This window comes from Salmo salar, chromosome 16 (assembly GCF_965601325.2).
Source record: "Salmo salar chromosome 16, fSalSal1, whole genome shotgun sequence".
In the NCBI taxonomy this organism is placed as follows: domain Eukaryota; kingdom Metazoa; phylum Chordata; class Actinopteri; order Salmoniformes; family Salmonidae; genus Salmo; species Salmo salar.
The window spans coordinates 33182223-33201164 of NC_138306.1; the positions used below are offsets into that span (position 1 = coordinate 33182223).

At 44.5% G+C, this 18942-nt stretch overlaps 1 protein-coding gene across 7 annotated transcripts in view; it reads left to right on the forward strand.

Annotated features, from left to right (window-relative positions):
• Positions 1-18870, forward strand: part of LOC106573726 (core-binding factor subunit beta) — a 39383-nt gene extending 20513 nt beyond the window's left edge. For 3 of the 7 annotated variants that reach the window (XM_014149037.3, XM_014149039.3, XM_014149038.3), the window contains 3 exons: positions 11940-12056; positions 12305-12400; positions 15697-18870. In XM_014149037.3, coding sequence (XP_014004512.1) covers positions 11940-12056; positions 12305-12400; positions 15697-15768 — 285 coding nt within the window. In that variant the 3' untranslated portion in view covers positions 15769-18870. Of the gene's footprint in view, positions 1-11939; positions 12057-12304; positions 12401-12975; positions 13024-15696 lie in introns of all 7 variants that reach the window. The other 4 variants (XM_082962683.1, XM_014149041.3, XM_082962684.1 and 1 more) reach the window with 3 other exon arrangements.
• Positions 18871-18942: the final 72 nt, after the last annotated feature.

Consider the following 18942-nt stretch of genomic DNA (forward strand, 5'->3'; position numbering starts at 1 on the left):
CAATCACATTGGGAAAATGCCCTAATAGAGGAAGCCTTACTGAATGAGTCAGTGTTACTGCATAACATAATCTGGTTTAGCAGGCCCAGTTATACTCTGATTAGGAACATATATCAGAGGACTAGTCTGTCTGTCTGTCTGTCTGTCTGTCTGTCTGTCTGTCTGTCTGTCTGTCTGTCTGTCTGTCTGTCTGTCTGTCTGTCTGTCTGTCTGTCTGTCTGTCTGTCTGTCTGTCTGTCTGTCTGTCTGTCTGTCTGTCTGTCTGTCTGTCTGTCTGTGTCTCGTCTATCTATCTTTGTTGTATGTATGTTTGTGAGTTCTGCGCTGGCATGGTGTCAGGTGAATGCAGGGCAGTTAGGGGCTATAACTGGGTTTGGGGTGGGGTCAGTTAGGGGGCTATAACTGGGTTTGGGGGGGTCAGTTAGGGGGCTATAACTGGGTTTGGGGGGGTCAGTTAGGGGGCTATAACCGGGGTGTCGTGACTCGGTGGTTAGGGGTAATTATAGGGCTTGGAGGGACAAGGGGCAGGAGAATGGGTGAGCGCACGGGGCACAACAAGTCTAGTACAGCCGTCTCTGTGGCAGGTGGTGTGGATGGAGGAACAGAGACTTGTCTCTGAGTGTGTGTCTGTGTCTGAGCATTTGTGTGGTAGGGTATATGTGTGGGTGTGGGTGGGTATATGTGTGGGTGTGGTTGGGTGTATGTGTGGGTGTGGTTGGGTATATGTGTGGGTGTGGTTGGGTATATGTGTGGGTGTGGTTGGGTATATGTGTGGTGTGGTTGGGTATAGGTGTGGGTGTGGGTGTGGTTGGGTATATGTGTGGGTGTGGTTGGGTATATGTGTGGGTGTGGTTGGGTATATGTGTGGGTGTGGTTGGGTATATGTGTGGGTGTGGTTGGGTATATGTGTGGGTGTGGTTGGGTATATGTGTGGGTGTGGTTGGGTGTATGTGTGGGTGTGGGTGGGTATATGTGTGGGTGTGGTTGGGTATATGTGTGGGTGTGGTTGGGTATATGTGTGGGTGTGGGTTGCTATATGTGTGGGTGTGGTTGGGTATATGTGTGGGTGTGGTTGGGTATATGTGTGGGTGTGGGTGGGTATATGTGTGGGTGTGGTTGGGTATATGTGTGGGTGTGGTTGGGTATATGTGTGGGTGTGGGTGGGTATATGTGCCTGAAACAATAGGGTAAATGTTAAACTTCAGCCGCCCTCTGATTACAGAGAGAAGCGTTCTCTAGCTCAACCTGCTTTCTCTATGTATGTCTCACCTACACCTGGTCACACCTGTTCTGTGTGTTTGTTTGTGTGTGTGCGATCTCAAGCATGTGTGTGTGCTCATAGATGTGGATATACTGGAAAAACAGCTCAGCCCTGACTAGGATTGCAGGATTGCACACACTGCTCCCGTAAGGGAATTGTGCTGACTCAACTCCCAGGAACTTCCTGCTTCTCCATATCTAGCTGAGCAGACGGAAGGGAACAGATAAAGATACTGGAATAGAGGGATGGAGGGAGAGGTGTAGAAAGAGGCTGGGGGTTGGGTAGCCAGGTTGAGAAGCAGCTATAGATCTGTTGTTCTAGACAATGATTGTCAGTCAGCACAGTCTAGTAGGGTCCCTCCCTCCCACGCCAGGAGTCCCCAGCCGGCCCCTCTGGGTCCTCGTCTGTAGGGGCAGGCTGACGGCTTGGGCCTGGAGGGGCCTTACTCACACACTCTTACACTGTACACATTCACACACCAGTTATCACAGGGGCAGAGGTGATGTCACTCACACTGTATAGTATGGCATTACAGCCTATATGAATGGGTTTTCTATTCTCTAGTTACCATCGCCAGTATTAGTGTGTGGGCGCTTCTACCTATTTAAGACCTTGCATCAGTGAGAGTTTAAGTTCATATAGTGGTTTGTGACTTTCCTGTTTTGCTCATTAATTAAGGCTGGCTGTGTGGGTGGGAGTTTACAGTATGTGGTGAGGAGGTGGTGGTGCCAAGGGGCAGGTGGCAGGGTACCAGAACTGGGCCCCAGTGTGTTTGTCACTTCCTGCCGGTTGCTGTCTTGCCCAGTGGGGGTGGCTGAGTCACCAGGGGGTCAGAGAGGCAGCTGTCACAGCCCAGCAAGGGGGCAAGGTGAGGGGGAAGGGGTGAGAGGGGTGCGGGGGAGGCAGCTGGCATGGCTCCACAGACCTGGAGGCAAAAGGAGAGGAGAGAGTGAAGGGAACAGGGGCATCTGTCTATGTGTGATTGTGGATCGGAACCTGAAGAGTCAGAGCCCAGATGTAGCCCTGCTGCCCAAAGCACAGTATTGTGGGGTTGTGGTGGAGGCTCATGGGTGGATGGGGGTCAGAGGGTGTCGCGCCATGAGGCTAGAATCAGAACAGCCATGAAACAGCATGGTGACTGCCTGGAAATACACATTTACCACAGGGGGAACCACCTCATACTTACACTGAGACACAGAGAGAGAAAGAGGGATAGTCAGAGGGAGAGAGAAAGAGAGAGTCGGATAGAGACATAAAGAGAGAGAGAGAGAGAGCGAGAGAGAGAGAGAGAGAGAGAGTGAGAGAGAGCTCAAGCCCTGAGTGGGATCTGAGTCACTCCCACACACTCATGTTCACTGTGTGAATAATACACACACACACCCACACACGTCCCAGACACTCATTGATGTAGCATTCCTTCTGCTAATATCATAATTAGTACTGTGTTATATCAGTTGGTTGTTAGCGTTCACACATGTGTTCACACACACGCAGACAGACAGACAGACAGACACATTCACACATATTAACACCCACGAGGTGTGTGAGGACAATGGTCCTCTGTGTACGGGCTCTCTGCCCTCTGCCCCCTGCGGCTGGGACAGCAGCCCTGCTCTCCTCCTTTCTCTCAAGCTCTCTCTGTTTTTCTTCTACCCCGAGAGCATCCAGATCTGCTGACGAGCTTTTGGCACGTGTCTAAATGAGGAGCCCTGTGCCAACGTGCCTGGCTGCGTCACGCTCACTGCCAGCCACTGTGCCAAGGCTCTGCCAACACACCATAGGCACGGCCTGAAAGAGACAACTTCTCCTCCACTCTCCTCTGAGTATACCAGCGTCCTGTTGTCATCCAACATGATTGTTATTGACAAATTCAAAACAAGGCCTCAGAAATATGGGATTTTTTCCCCCCAGTCACACTGTCCTACTGTGTGATATTGAGTGATTGATCTCCAGTCCCTACATTCCTGCATCTGTTGCTTTCAATATCAAAGGCGTTCCCTAAGAGCATGATTGTTGTGCAACTGCTTTTATAAGCACATAGTCTCCCAGAGAGACTGAGGGTGGATGGGATGGGATGGCTCAGCCTCAGGCCAGTTGTGATTGGGCTGTAGAGGGGAGGGAGGGGAGGAGTTGCCCAGTTGGAGTGGCGCTGACCTGGGATGGGGTCAGGGTCTCCCAGGGCTGGTCAGGCCTGGTCAGGGCTGGGACACCACACTTACCACAGAGCAGTATACAGTCCCACTCATTGTGTGCTTTTCTAATATGATATACTGTTGCTTCGACCACAGCAGAATGTTGATCAAATCCAAACTTAACTTTGGGACTTTACACTAGTATCCTGTGTCCTTCTTGCCTGTGGCTCCATCTATGGCATTTCTGTAGAGTCAAAGTTGAAATCGAAGTTTATTGGTCGCATACACAGTTTAGCAGATGTTATAGTGGGTGCAGTGAAATGCTCATGTTACTTAGCTCCTAACAATGCAGTAAAATGTCAAGCAAGTACACAAATAATAATAATACTTTTTTTTAACAGGTTAACTAAAATGCAATTCCTGGTCTTACATATAATCTTTTGTGTTTTAGAGGTCAGGGATGCTCCCTTCCACCCAGTGTTTTCGGCCATCTTTATGGAGGTACTTGGTCCACAGTTGGGTCTGTCTCACAAATCATGGCTGTGGTGGTTTCATCTCATTTCCTGTGTGGATGTGTGAACAGTTGACCTCTCAGGCCAGAGCCTGTGGGCCCGACCAGTGGTTGTGTGTTTGTGTTCCCATCTTTGTCCTCATGTCATGGTTTAGGACTCTTGGAGAAGGTGTTTAGTGTGTCTGGGTTAGCTGGGTCCGTCAGACTCCATAGTAGCATCACTGGATCCAGGTCAGCACACTCAATCACTGCCCTGTTTAGACATGGGTGTTTCATCAATTCAAATTCTTGGCCACTTTTATTCACAATGTACCTCTGTGGTATGTTATGTGCGCGTGTGTGTGTGTGTGTGTGTGTGTGTGTGTGTGTGTGTGTGTGTGTGTGTGTGTGTGTGTGTGTGTGTGTGTGTGTGTGTGTGTGTGTGTGTGTGTGTGTGTGTGTGTGTGTGTGTGTGTGTGTGGGTGGGTGTGTGTGTGTGTGTGTGTGTGTGTGTGTGTGTGTGTGTCTGCATACACATGATCGTGTGTCAGTCACGGGGCTATGGGGGATGTGGGGGTTGACATTTATTTCTGCAGAGGAAGTTTGTGGTTAGACCGTTTCTGCGCTCCCGTTCACATTTTTCCTCTCCATGTAGCCGTGCTTTTTAAAAGCCATGCAGTTTCTTACAGATGTGGAAGTCATTTCAGCAGTGCTTGTGTAACAACTGGAGGAGTTTTTGTTCTGCATTGAGACGCTGCTGGGTCTGGGCTCCCCCGCCTCGCCCCAGTGCAGCATGAGAAGGTCTAGGCTTGGCCTTCTCGTAAATACAGCCGCTGTTCCAGGTTGTAAGGAAATAGCCTCTTAAGAAATGCAACAATGTGGGACTGGCCATGTATCTGACAGAAAACCAACAGAATCCACATCTAACACTGCGTGTGTTTGTGTTTTCATTTTCAAATGTATTCATGATCATTTGTTTCCTAGATAAAAATACAGCATTCCCCAGCTATAAAGCTGGAGCTGTGTTGCCCTCAATGTTTGTCTGACAGTGTCTACACTTTGGGCAAGGGTATATATTTATTGTCCGTCTGATTAAATCAGCATGAGAACATACCAGAGTTGCAGACATTCCTTTTTTCTTTGATAGGTTCTTCTGTCCTGCACTTGATAACTTGGATGTACGTATTTTTCTCTTTTTTTCTAGATATATGTACAAACACACACACACACACACACACACAAACACACGCACAAACACACAAACACATGCACACAAACACACACGCATACAGTGCATTCGGAAAGTGCTCAGACCCCTTGACATTTTTCACATTTTGTTACGTTAAATTCTAAAATAGATAAAGTAATTTTTCCCCTCATCAATCTACACACAATACCCCATAATGACAAAGCAAAAACTGGTTTTTAGAAATGTTAGCAAATTTATGTGAAATATCACATTTACATAACTATTCAGACACTTTACTGAGTGCTTTGTTGAAGCAGCAATTACAGCCTCGAGTCTTCTTGGGTATGACGCTACAAGTTTGGCACACCTGTATTTGGGGAGTTTCTCCCATTCTTGTCTGCAGATCCTCTCAAGCTCTGTCAGGTTGGATGGGGAGCGTTGCTGCACAGCTATTTTCAGGTCTCTCCAGAGATGTTCGATCAGGTTCAAGTCCGGGCTCTGGCTGGGCCACTCAAGGCCATTCAGAGACTTGTCCCAAAGCCAGTCCTGCATTGTCTTGGCTGTGTGCTTCAAATCAAATGAAATAAAATGTTATTGGTCACATACAGATATTTAGCAGATGTTATTGCGGGTGTAGTGAAATGCTTGTGGTCCTAGCTCTGACAGTGACTGTGTGCTTAGGGTCGTTGTCCTGTTAGAAGGTGACCCTTCGCCCCAGTCTGAGTTAACTGAGCGCTCTGCAGCAGGTTTTCATCAAGGATCTCTCTGTACTTTGCTCCATTCATCTTTCCCTCGATCCTGACTAGTCTTCCAGTCCCTACCGCTGAAAAACATCCTCACAGCACGATGCTTCCACCACCATGCTTCACCGTAGGGATGGTGCCAGGTTTCCTCCACACGTGACCCTTGGCATTCAGGCAAAATAGTTCAATCTTGGTTTCATCAGATCAGAACATTTTGTTTCTCATGGTCTGAGAGTCTTTAGGTGTCTTTTGGAAAACTCCAAGCAGGCTGTCATGTGCCTTTTACTGAGGAGTGGCTTCTGTCTAGCCACTCTACCATAAAGGCCTAATTGGTGGAGTGCTGCAGAGATGGTTGTCATTCTGGAAGTTTCTCCAATCTCCACAGAGGAACTCTGGAGCTCTGTCAGAGTGATCATCGGGTTCTTGGTCACCTCCCTGACCAAGGCCCTTCTCTCCCGATTGCTCATGAACCATGATGCCTCTGAGCGCAATTTCGAGTCTCATAGCAAATGGTCTAAATACTTATGTAAAAAAGGTATTTCTGTTTTTTATAAAAATGTCTGAAAATCTGTTTTCACTTTGTCATTATGGGGTATTGTATGTAGATTGATGAGGGAAAAAATATTTAATCAATTTTAGAATAAGGCTGTAACGTAACAAAATGTGTAAAAAGTCAAGGGGTTTGAATACTTTCTGAATGCACTGTACATACACACACACGGTCTTGTACAACTAACCTTGTGGGGACACACAATTCAGTCCCTAACCATAAACCTATCCCTATCCCTAACCCTAACCTTAACCTTAAAACTAACCTTAGCTCCTAAACCTAATTCTAACCCTAATGCCAATTCTAACCTTAACCCTAAACCCCCTATAAATAGCGTTTGACCTTGTGGGGACTAACAAAATGTCCCCAGTTGGTCAAATTTCTGTTCGTTTACTATTGTTGTGGGGACTTCTGGTCCCCACAAGTGTAGTTAAACACATCCACACACACGCGCACACACATCCTTAATGTCTCTGAGATAGATACTGCAGATGAGGGAAACTCCCCACTCTCCAGGGTGTGTGTAATAGGATGAATTGATAATTGATCACTTCCACATTGCCTGAGGATATGACATCTGCCTCGAGTCTGTCTCCTCTGCTCTGCTCTGTAGGGAACTGCCTCGTGGGAAACAGGATGTCACACTGGGTGGCACATGTCTGTCTTCTACTTCCTGCTCTTTATACTGTGGGTGTGGTTGATTGGCGAAGAACATATAGCCTATACAGCATCTAGCCTTAACAGAGTCATGGCGTCTTAAGTATGAAAGTGCATTGTTATATTTTCTATTATGAAGGCCCCGTTATGATTACTCTGGCGTGCTTTGGTTAGTCAGCCCCACCACTCTCTCTCTTCTCAGACATACTGCCTTGAGTGTGACTTAATGTATCTCACTAAGTCTGCATATCTACCATGTCTCTCACTACTCCTCTGTGTGTACGCATAAGGACCCCGGGACCAACATGTTCAGACCTCTCTGTCTCAGCTTTGTCTTATTCTCTGTGTGTCTCAGCTTGTTACTCATATATGCCTTTGTGTCGAAAATCTACCCATGTTATTTGTTCATGAGCACATTCATTTGTGCTTCTTGTTTGTAGTGGTCTTGTGTAACTTTATTATTACAGAGTCTGGGTAGTCTTGACTATAAACACATACTGTACATAACGTCCCGAGCCAAGGGAAAATACACCTGTGAGCTGCGCTGGAGGGGAATATATGGAGCACTTATTCAAAGCCTTTTATTCACTTCACTGCACGTATTCAAAGCATTTTTCAAAGACAGAGACTGAGAGGAGCAGATGCATCTAAATGAGGGCCTGGTCCCCTAGGGCATTTATGAGCAAATAGTGTCTCAAAGAGAAGATCAGGATTGTTTTGGCTGTAGGAATCAAAAGCTTCCCATGAATTGAATCCCAGTATTAACCCCCACCCTCTCTCTCTCGCCCTCTTTCTTTCAGGAACTCAAACACACACACCCACACACTCACACAAACACACACACACTCCCCCACCCACACTCCCCCACCCATCTTCACAAACACACTGATCCTCTGTGTGTTATCCCTTAAACCAGTCCCACCCTACAGACCCTCTCTCTGAGCAGCAGCAGGCAGCAAGCAGCCTTCCACCAAACGTGTTGAACCACACTGCCTGTGTCTATCTTACTCTGTATTGTAGCTATTTTTATTTATCTTTCCCGTGTCGCCATCCTCCCCTTTAAGTCTATGGCCATTATCTCTATGATAAGAAGGTACAGTAGATGAACTATAACCTTACCCAACCAATAAACCCCTATGTACCTCTGGACCCCGCCCCCCTCCCTGTGTTTCACTCCCTGCAGTCAAACTCAATTATCTCTCCAGGACACCAGTGACCACTCAACAGGCCATAAACCACGTCAACCCCACCTCCCTTCAACCAGACTCAATCTGCCCCACTCCTCACTCTCCTTTCTCTAAGTTGCATGGTCTGGCTCCACATAAAACCCAATAGGGTTAGTGTGAGACAGTAGGTCAGGGTTGGAGAGTTCCGTTCACACACATCAAATAACAAATCATATATGTATACATATAGTTATAACATATTTTCTCTGATATCACTAAGCCTTCTTAAACCCAGTGCCCTGTTAGTTGTGAGGGCGGATGGGTTGAGCTGCTCCGGTGTATAGAGAATATATGTCTGTATGTATACAGTATATATCACCTCAAATTAACCTGGGGGAAAGAGGGGTAGGATTTGAGTATAGCTGCTTTTCTCATGTCTGCATTGTTGGGATCCCCCCAATATAAACTGTGTGTTTAGCCTGATGGAGTTCTGAATGTTCCTTCTGGAAGGACCTGAGACAGGCTGTTTAAACGTGTTATTGATGGCTAAAAGGCCTGTATTGGTGGGGGGAAGCTCTGTTTAAGTTGGCCGGTGGGGGACAAAAAAGGTGGAGAGATCCAAAATGATAAAAATATATGTAACCAGACATTCATCTGTTTATTTTAAACTCACTGCCCCATGGTATATGGATTCTCAGAACCACTTATGGTGCATATTTAAGTCCTTGCATTTCATCTCATGCATAACCATGTGCCTGTGCTGTGGTGCAGATTTCACATTAGTTCACATTAATGCATGTAGCCTATATGTCTTTGTCAAACACTGTGTTATAGTGTGGTGAAGTTTAGTGTAGTGTAGTGCAGTGCAGTGCAGTGTAGTGTAGTGTAGTGTAGTGCAGTGCAGTGTAGTGTAGTGCAGTGTAGTGTAGTGCAGTGTAGTGCAGTGTAGTGTAGTGTAGTGTAGTGTAGTGTAGTGTAGTGTAGTGTAGTGTAGTGTAGTGCGTATTAGGTGCAGCTTGTGTACTAGATCTATTCAGTTGATAGTGAAAAGATAGAATATTTGCTTTGGTAAATTTAAACCTGTGTAAATCGATTGATTCAGTGCTTTCAGAGGCAGTTGGAATGGGCTTAGTTTTCTCTTTATCCCTGGTGGAAAGTGGAAATGTGAATACTTTTTGCAATGGAACCCTAGTAAAGGACCTGAGGTGTGGGGTGTGGAGAGAGAGATGAGGGAGGAGAGTTAGTTGCCAGGGAGGAAGACGTATTGTTTGGTTGGAGAGTCGGGATAGATGTCAGAGTGGTGTGATGACAGAGAGTCGGGATAGATGTCAGAGTGGTGTGATGACAGAGAGTCGGGATAGATGTCAGAGTGGTGTGATGACAGAGAGTCGGGATAGATGTCAGAGTGGTGGGATGACAGAGAGTCGGGATAGATGTCAGAGTGGTGTGATGACAGAGAGTCGGGATAGATGTCAGAGTGGTGTGATGACAGAGAGTCGGGATAGATGTCAGAGTGGTGTGATGACAGAGAGTCGGGATAGATGTCAGAGTGGTGTGATGACAGAGAGTCGGGATAGATGTCAGAGTGGTGGGATGACAGAGAGTCGGGATAGATGTCAGAGTGGTGTGATGACAGAGAGTCGGGATAGATGTCAGAGTGGTGTGATGACAGAGAGTCGGGATAGATGTCAGAGTGGTGTGATGACAGAGAGTCGGGATAGATGTCAGAGTGGTGGGATGACAGAGAGTCGGGATAGATGTCAGAGTGGTGTGATGACAGAGAGTCGGGATAGATGTCAGAGTGGTGTGATGACAGAGAGTCGGGATAGATGTCAGAGTGGTGGGATGACAGAGAGTCGGGATAGATGTCAGAGTGGTGTGATGACAGAGAGTCGGGATAGATGTCAGAGTGGTGTGATGACAGAGAGTCGGGATAGATGTCAGAGTGGTGTGATGACAGAGAGTCGGGATAGATGTCAGAGTGGTGTGATGACAGAGAGTCGGGATAGATGTCAGAGTGGTGTGATGACAGAGAGTTGGAAGAATGAAAGGGGAGAGAGGATATGGTTCTAGGTGCTGACTCACCTGACAACTGGGAACTTGGCTGTTCTGTGAAATCAATAAGTTGTTCATTGTGCAGACAGTATTTGGCCTCTCAGACAGTATGTTTGTGAGTGTGTGTGTTTATGGCTAGGATTGGTGTTTGGGTTTCAGAGTGATTAGGTTTACGTGTGTGTATGTGTCTGAAAGAGGGTATACGTGTTTATAGCCAAAGCCCCGTCCCCTCTCTCTTCCTCCTTCCCTATACTCCCAGCTACAGAAATAAACATCACCCACAGACTGACAGACTGCACGCTTTTGTCTGGAACTGAATTCCAAAGCCTCAGGGATGTGCTATTTCTATGGCCCTGAGCCAAACAGACAACCATATACTATACCCCTTTCTCTGTCTCACACTGCCATGGAGTCCTGTACATGCTCTTTCCCCCTCTGTCTGTCTGTCTGTCTGTCTGTCTGTCTGTCTGTCTGTCTGTCTGTCTGTCTGTCTGTCTGTCTGTCTGTCTGTCTGTCTGTCTGTCTGTCTGTCTGTCTGTCTGTCTGTCTGTCTGTCTGTCTGTCTGTCTGTCTGTCTGTCTGTGTCTCGTCTATCTATCTTTGTTGTATGTATGTTTGTGAGTTCTGCGCTGGCATGGTGTCAGGTGAATGCAGGGCAGTTAGGGGCTATAACTGGGTTTGGGGTGGGGTCAGTTAGGGGGCTATAACTGGGTTTGGGGGGGTCAGTTAGGGGGCTATAACTGGGTTTGGGGGGGTCAGTTAGGGGGCTATAACCGGGGTGTCGTGACTCGGTGGTTAGGGGTAATTATAGGGCTTGGAGGGACAAGGGGCAGGAGAATGGGTGAGCGCACGGGGCACAACAAGTCTAGTACAGCCGTCTCTGTGGCAGGTCTGTCTGTCTGTCTGTCTGTCTCTCTCTCTCTCTCTCTCACACTGCCATGGAGTCCTGTACATGCTCTCTCCTCCTCTCTCTTGCTGTCTCTCTCTCTCTCTCTTTCTCGCTCTCTTTCTCTCTCTTTCTCTCATGTCTCATATGGATATAAACATACTTAGCGATAGGGCATTAATGTATATACACACACTAATTTGTATAAATAAAGTCAGGATTTACTGATCTCTCATAGGAGAGCCTTGGTTTGCTGTCTCTCTGTCTCTCTCCATCCTACAGCAGCCTTGATAAATAAACAGCAACATGGCAGGAAGAAAACATCTCAGTGAGCTAGGCTGGGCCTTGGCTGGGCCCGAGGTGAGACAGGAAGAGAGAAAAAGTGGAATGTTAGTGTATGTATGCCTGTACGTGGGACTAGAGAACCAGTTCCTTGTTTAGATTCGAGAGGATCTTCAATGGGCCTTTCTTTCTGTTTGCTCAGAATGGGTTGCATGTGTTTTACAATTCAAACCCCCTATTGTACAAGCCACTCTGACGCAAGTGAGGTTTTCTCTTTTATTCCAATCAGCACCCCTCCTATCCCTCTTACCCCTCCCCTAAGTCTTAGACGGAATGGGAGAAGACAGAGACAGAAGTGTCTCTAGTGAACTGAGTGACCCTTTCCTCTATTTTGATATTTGAGAAAAACATACCACTTTTATCTGAGTGGTTGAAAAATGTACCCAGATCTGTGCATTCATTTGGTAGTATATGTTTTCCTAGATGTTTGAGCCAGAGCGTTGTTGTGTCTGTGTGGTCTGTCTGCAGGTGTACCTGAAGGCCCCTATGATCCTGAATGGAGTGTGTGTGATCTGGAAGGGCTGGATAGACATGCTGCGCCTGGATGGGATGGGATGTCTGGAGTTCGATGAGGAGAGAGCACAGGTACTGTAGCACATCATTCATCACACCCCTGGTCCCCAAGCACCACCAATACAATACATACAAATAGATATAACAATTAGCTACAATATATACACATTTACATACAGTACACCTCTAGAGGGACTACTTTTAAATTGCTTAACTAGAACTACACTGAACATGTTATGCCGCTGCCCCTACATATACAACCAAAACAACCACTCACTGGTCCAAACAAACTGTGTCTCTCCCCCTCTGTGTGTGTTCAGCATGAGGATGCCCTGGCGCAGGCAGCCTTTGAGGATGCACGTAGGAGGACCCGGGACTTTGAGGACAGGGACCGCTCGCACAGAGAGGACCTGGAGGTGAGAGAGACTGGACAGACTGGGGATGGGGTGGGCTAGGGGTTTGACAGATTCTGAATGTCCCCGTGGTCACATGATTAGTGCTAAGGAAAAATGGTGATGTTGGAAGGATGTGATTGTTTGTGTCCCCTGTGTGCTATATGTAGAAAGATTGTTACCATGAGAACCCTTGCCAATTTCCCCTAAGGCTGTACCATGACAGTTGTGTGAATAACCCGGTTTGTTTTAGATATTCAACTCTCTAACACAAATCTTGAACTTATTGTGTGTTTGTCTGAGTTATCGTGTGTGTGTGTGTGTGTGTGTGTGTGTGTGTGTGTGTGTGTGTGTGTGTGTGTGTGTGTGTGTGTGTGTGTGTGTGTGTGTGTGTGTGTGTGTGTGTGTGCGTGCGTGCGTGCGTGCGTGCGTGCGTGTGCGTGTGTATTTTATTCAAAAGTATTTGTTATGGTATCTACAGTAGGTTTAGTGCATGAAGAGTCTATTCATAATAAGAACAGAAAGAAACGTATTCATTTCTTCTCAGATTGATCCTAAATGCACCCCCCTAAGATGAAAACCAAATTGTGTTTTTTTAGGACCCTGTGGCATCAAAAATCTGGGACTGATGGCATTCAAGGACTAGGGTCTGTCTTCTTTGCTTTTCAATATCACTCTGTCATGCACTAAACCCTGTGTGTGGTGTGTGTGTGTTGGATGTGTGTGTTTTTACGTGCGTAGTGAGGTGTCTGTGTGTTTGTGAATCAACACGAGAGCATGTGCATGTATGTGAACAATTTAAAGTATCTGAGTCTGCCTGTTTTAGTGCCTGCATGTGAAGAAATAGAGAGAGTGAACGAGTGAGTGAAGAGAGAGAGAAAGAAAGTTACATGTCAACAGTATTTGTTGAGTTAACACACTGTGTAATGAATGCTTAGTGATAATGTGGGTTCCTTCTCTCTCATTCCCCAAAATCTCATGGTCAGTCATATGAATATGGTTTCTGGATTTTTTAAATGCATTTTCTGATTTTCTGATAGTATGATGTGTGCAGGCCAGGAAATCCTACCAGGGTATAATCTGGAAGACAGACCCCCCACACACACTCTCCCCCCACTGCCTAATGGAGAACAGACCTCCTCACACACACACACACACACACACACACACACACACACACACACACACACACACACACACACACACACACACACACACACACCACCCACCCTCACCCTGCTGCCGGAGGAGTCCGCTGCAAGGCCTGCTGGGACATATCTGCCACAGCTTGGCAGCACATGATTCTGAAGAGAGGGAGAGCGAGGGAGAGAGGGAGGGAGGGAGGGAGCATCTGAAGGAGGGCTTTCATGTTCACGTCTAGTATTTCCTCCCTCAGTAACATACCCTCAAGCTCCCTCAGGAAGAATGGACTCCTTTCTTCTGAAAATCAATAAGCCATGGAGGTATTATTGGTCAAAGAAAAAGGAAAATGGACGTGTCTGACATGGAGCCTGGAGGAGATAGTCTCAAACAGGATTGTGTGGAAGGTGTGCATGTAGTCAATGTATGACACATCTTCCAACTAAACCCTTTCCATGCCTTTCATTCTCAAATACGGACTGTGGTGGAAAAATGAAACCCCATAATCATTTTCTTCACATGTTTTTTTCCATCCAAGTTATGTTGAAATAGCAGAAAGTCGTCTCCTGAACTGCTCTGATTCACAATTTTCTAATTGGACTATAGCATTTAGCAAATTCTCAAATTGTTGAATCCCCCTGCTCTGGTGTCCTCTCAAGGAGGGAGGAAGCTGATATTGTTGGGTTTATTTTAGATAAAAGATAATATTTGCATTTGGACAGCACAGGACCATGTTTTTATGTGATGTGGGCGCCTGGCTCTAAAGGACATTCAACCATTACATTTCTGTGGTCTGAACTTGTGATCCTATACTCAGTCCACCATAACTCAATAAAGGCCAGCAGCACAATGACAGTATGCCATAAAGTGGGAGCTAGGAGGCCTCTAAAGGGTTTAGAAACCTGTCATTTAGTTCCAAAATCACAGCTCTTCTCTAGCAAGGTTGTCAGTGTCAGCTTTGAGTATGTGTGTCTAAGTAAAGCATATATGGGTAATTCCCACGTTGTGTGGCCTTTGCGTGTTTTGTTCATGTTCTTTGTTCAGGTTTTGTGTTTTTCTTGGTGTCTGTGTGTGTGCATGTGTGTAGGAGCGATACAGGACAGGACAGTGATGGCCATCTAGATGATTGATGAAGATGAGATGGATGAAGAATAAATAGTACATGTTATATTATTATGTATTGAGTCCATGTTTCAGATCATTGTAAAAATAGTGTGACCCTTCCTGATTGTTTTAGTTGTTGTTTGGTTTTGGAGGTTGGTCCAGTTCACATTACATTGTGTGTGGTATGAGAAAGCCTTTTTTCACCAACCATTACCCAACTCTAACTGGTGTGTTTTGGCTGAAAGGGGGAACCTTTATATAGACGTTCTTTCCTTTAACTCAAGGACGCTTCAAATATTTATTTTCCTTCATTTTTTAACTAAGGGAGCAGCGCACATGTGTATGCGTGTGCGTGCGTGCGTGCGTGTGTGTGTGTGTTGTTGTTGCTTTCGAAATCACTCTCCAACAACCTAGTAACACTGTGATTGGCCAGTTCATAAAATCTTCAGAAATTCACAATATTGCAGTAATAAATAACTACGATATAATATATATCATTAATTGTTTTGAAGACACTATTTACATGTATGATTCTGAAGAGGAAGAATGTCTCATTTAGGATTAGAGTAGTAGACTGAACCAGACCAGGTTTAAAAGAAGCTATTATGGTGAGTCATTTGGATGACGACTACATGCCATTTCAGCTCAGAGACTTGTACCAGCGTCTGCTTTCTCCCTCTGTCCGTCTGCCTGTCTGTCTGTCTTACATATATCTATGTTGGGAGAGATTTAGAAGTAGACGCATAAACATATGTATCTGTGACAGGCAGACAAGTCATTTTTTATTTTTAAAGCGTGTAATGTTGATGACTCCCCCCCTTAGCCTCAGCAGGAAACTCTCTGGTGCCCTCTGCTGAATGTACTGCACCCATCTGAGGCCACTTTCAATACGTTACACACACACACACACACACACACACACACACACACACACACACACACACACACACACACACACACACACACACACACACACACACACACACACACACACACACACACACACACACACACACTCATTATGGTATTTTTGGCTGTATCAAATCTGTTCTCTCTTTCTCCCCCCTCCGACACAGCCCAGGCGACAGCAGGACCCCAGCCCTGGCACCAACATGGGTAACAACGCTGATGATCACAAGATGCGCTAGAGGCCAGCGAGACACAGGGAGTGGGTCAGGGTGATCTGTCCATCATACTATGCCAGTCTCACACCCTGTCACCAAGCTGTTAACTGGAGAGACCAAAGTCCACATTGCTGGGGATTTGGGGGTGGGGTGGGATTCCTTTTAGTTTTAAAGTGTGGGTTAAGGGGATCGACCCAAACCTCGCTGTCTTCTGCGGGGTTTTGCACTATGTGATACATTCAGTTTAGTCCCCACTTCGCCTTCTGTATGCATGGAGCGCCTATCTATGTTTTCTTTTGTCCCCCTATGCAAAATATTTTGGAGGCACTTTCATTTACAATGCTTTATAAATAGGAAATTACTGGGTGATTATTAAATGCAACATATTTGTTCTTAAATAATAACTTATTTTCTAAATTGATATACTGTATTTCTAATGAATCCAAATGTCTGTTTCCATCTCTCTTATTATTTCCCAGAAAGTTTGTTTTCAAGGAGCACCTGAGGAGCACTGAGCATAAATGAATTTTTGTTTTTCAAGTTTTGATGATTATTTATTGAGTATCAACTTCCATCAGGTAGTTTGGAAGTAGGCCTACCATCAAGTACAAATAGTTACCATTCAATCACCTATTTATTTTGTATTTATAAAGGACTGTAAACGATTGCCTAAAAGCTATCTCTTATTCTATTGTAGCACTATTTTAATGAAATTGTATTTGTTATTATTTTATTCATGTTTTGTTTGAAAGTCATGATGTTTACTTTTTGTATTTCTTTTCTCTATATACATACTGTATTTGTCAGTCTTTCTGCTTTCATATGGGATGTTAGTAGAATATATAAAGTTGTGTTCTAGAAAAGTTACTTTTACAAAGAGGCACTTTCTGTCTTCCTGTCTCCTCTTTAATGTTATTGTAACAGTCTTTGAACATGAGACTAGCAGCACAGAGCACACAATGAGGTCAGTGCTGAGCTCGCTCTCTGTAAATTGAGGCAAATAGTCTTTCTCCTCTGCATTGTTTTTTATTTTTATTATTCTCTTTATTTCACGTTTCATCTAGATCAGGGTTTATAACGTCTAAGCAGTAAATTTCTCCCAGAAAATAATGCACAGCAACATTGTCTCACTAACATACCCAACAGTTTTGTTTCGTATGTTTCAGGTTATCTGAATATCCTTGAGTTTGATCAATTATTTAGCTGTTGTCAGTGTTTCTTTCTCTTCCCCTAGCGGAATAGTTATAATGGTTTATTCATATAAAGTTGTCGGTCACACTTTATTTGGATAGTCGCGTATAGATGATATACAGATGGTCATACGTTCAACAAGCTATCTGATGATAAGCAACTGCTTGCTAAAGTTATGGTTAAAATTAGGGTTAGGTTTAGAATTTAAAATAAGGGTTAGGGTTAAGGTTTGGGCTAGGGTTGGGGTTAGTGGATAGTTAGTTGAAATGTTGTTTACAGTTATTGAACATCTACGGACCATCTACGAACCATCTACTTGGGACTACCCAAATAAAGTGTTACCAAGTTGTTTGTACTGAAGATAAGAGAGAGCAAAATCTTTAAAAGAGATAGAAGGCTTGCAATCCAACGCTGTTTCAACCAGTCATGAAATATTGGGATGAAATAGGTAAAGAGTCAGTGAGGAGATAAAATAAGTAAGATAAATCACAGAAATACAGGTGTGTATGTTATTCAGTTTGAACAGTGATGGATTGTACAGTCTGAGGCTCAATATTTGAAATGAAAGGAGAAAGCCAAGGTCAAGTCTAGCAGCAGTAATGTACTAATAATGTAATGTGGTTTTCCACCAATCATTTGTAATGCATCAGCTCAGTATTTTATTCAAAGTTCCTTTGCTTTAATTTGAATAAAGAGGAAAGGTGGAGGAAGTAGCCAATGTTTTGTAAAGGGATGAACGGTAGACAGCAAGTTGTAAGATGTGGATGTGCAGGTCAGAAATAATGGGGTTTAGGTGGACAGTGGGAGAGGCAGGAGTTTGTCACACTTTGCTAGGGAATCAAGTTCTAATTTCATACTGCATGTGATTGTATTTCCTTGGATTATGGTCTTAGGTTTTTATCCTAAATACTTTCATATCACATACTTGCATAATGTTTCACATCCCACTAATGATGCAGTTCTTTTGCATTTCTAGCTCATTAAAACATTGTGTATGGTCTTAGCCTGTTGCTTTAGTGTATCAAATCAAATTTATTTATAAAGCCCTTCTTACATCAGCTGATATCTCAAAGTGCTGTACAGAAACCCAGCCTAAAACCCCAAACAGCAAGCAATGCAGGTGTAGAAGCACGGTGTGTCACCTCAAGTTAGCATACCAATGTAGGTAGCAGGAACTAACAGGTTTGTGCTACCTTCCACAGTGATGTTTATGCAATGTGTACAGTATTTCACAATTTTCTGAGAGCTCTATTTCAAATGGTTTGTTTGATAACTACTCCAGTGTATAGGGTACCCGATCAAAGTGTCAGTGCTCTTGAATAGAATTACAAAATGTATTGGACACTCAGAAACTAACTGGCCTACCTCCAGCTACAACCAAAAACAAATAGAAATATTGGGTATTTATTACTTCACGATTTTCTGAACCTTTATTTCATTGAAATGTTGGTTAGATAGTACGATATGTTTGCATGAGGTCAGGAATGTCCAAAAAACACTGCAGTTATGACAAATCCCAGCCTGGATTTCCAATATAATTCATCTTTCCCTTCATGTGTAGGCCTACTCCCCAGAGTCTCAGTTAGCTGTAACCCTGTCTGAGCTTCACCCTTCACTTAATGCTGGCATTAAGGCAAGTTACACACCAGAGACTATTTCCTAGTTTGCTCACATTTTTTTTTAAATAAATTGTTTATTTTCTTATTTGTTTTAAGTTATTGATACAGGTTGACCGTTGTTGTGTTCAGGTTATGCTATGAAGAACTGTGTATTTCTGTGTTTAATGGCCTACCTTTTAAGATTTTACTGAAGAATTTAGTTTTCTTTCTTTCTGTTTTATGGTTTAGCTTGTTTAGCTTGTTTTGTTAAGGGGAAATTTAAATCTGAAGTGTTGAATTTGACGTGTTTCATAATAAACTTGTAACAAACCTTTTACTAGGTCTTGTGCTTTTTTTAAGAATCACCATTGCCAGAAACAGTCATTTATTACTGACTTTATGACTGTCT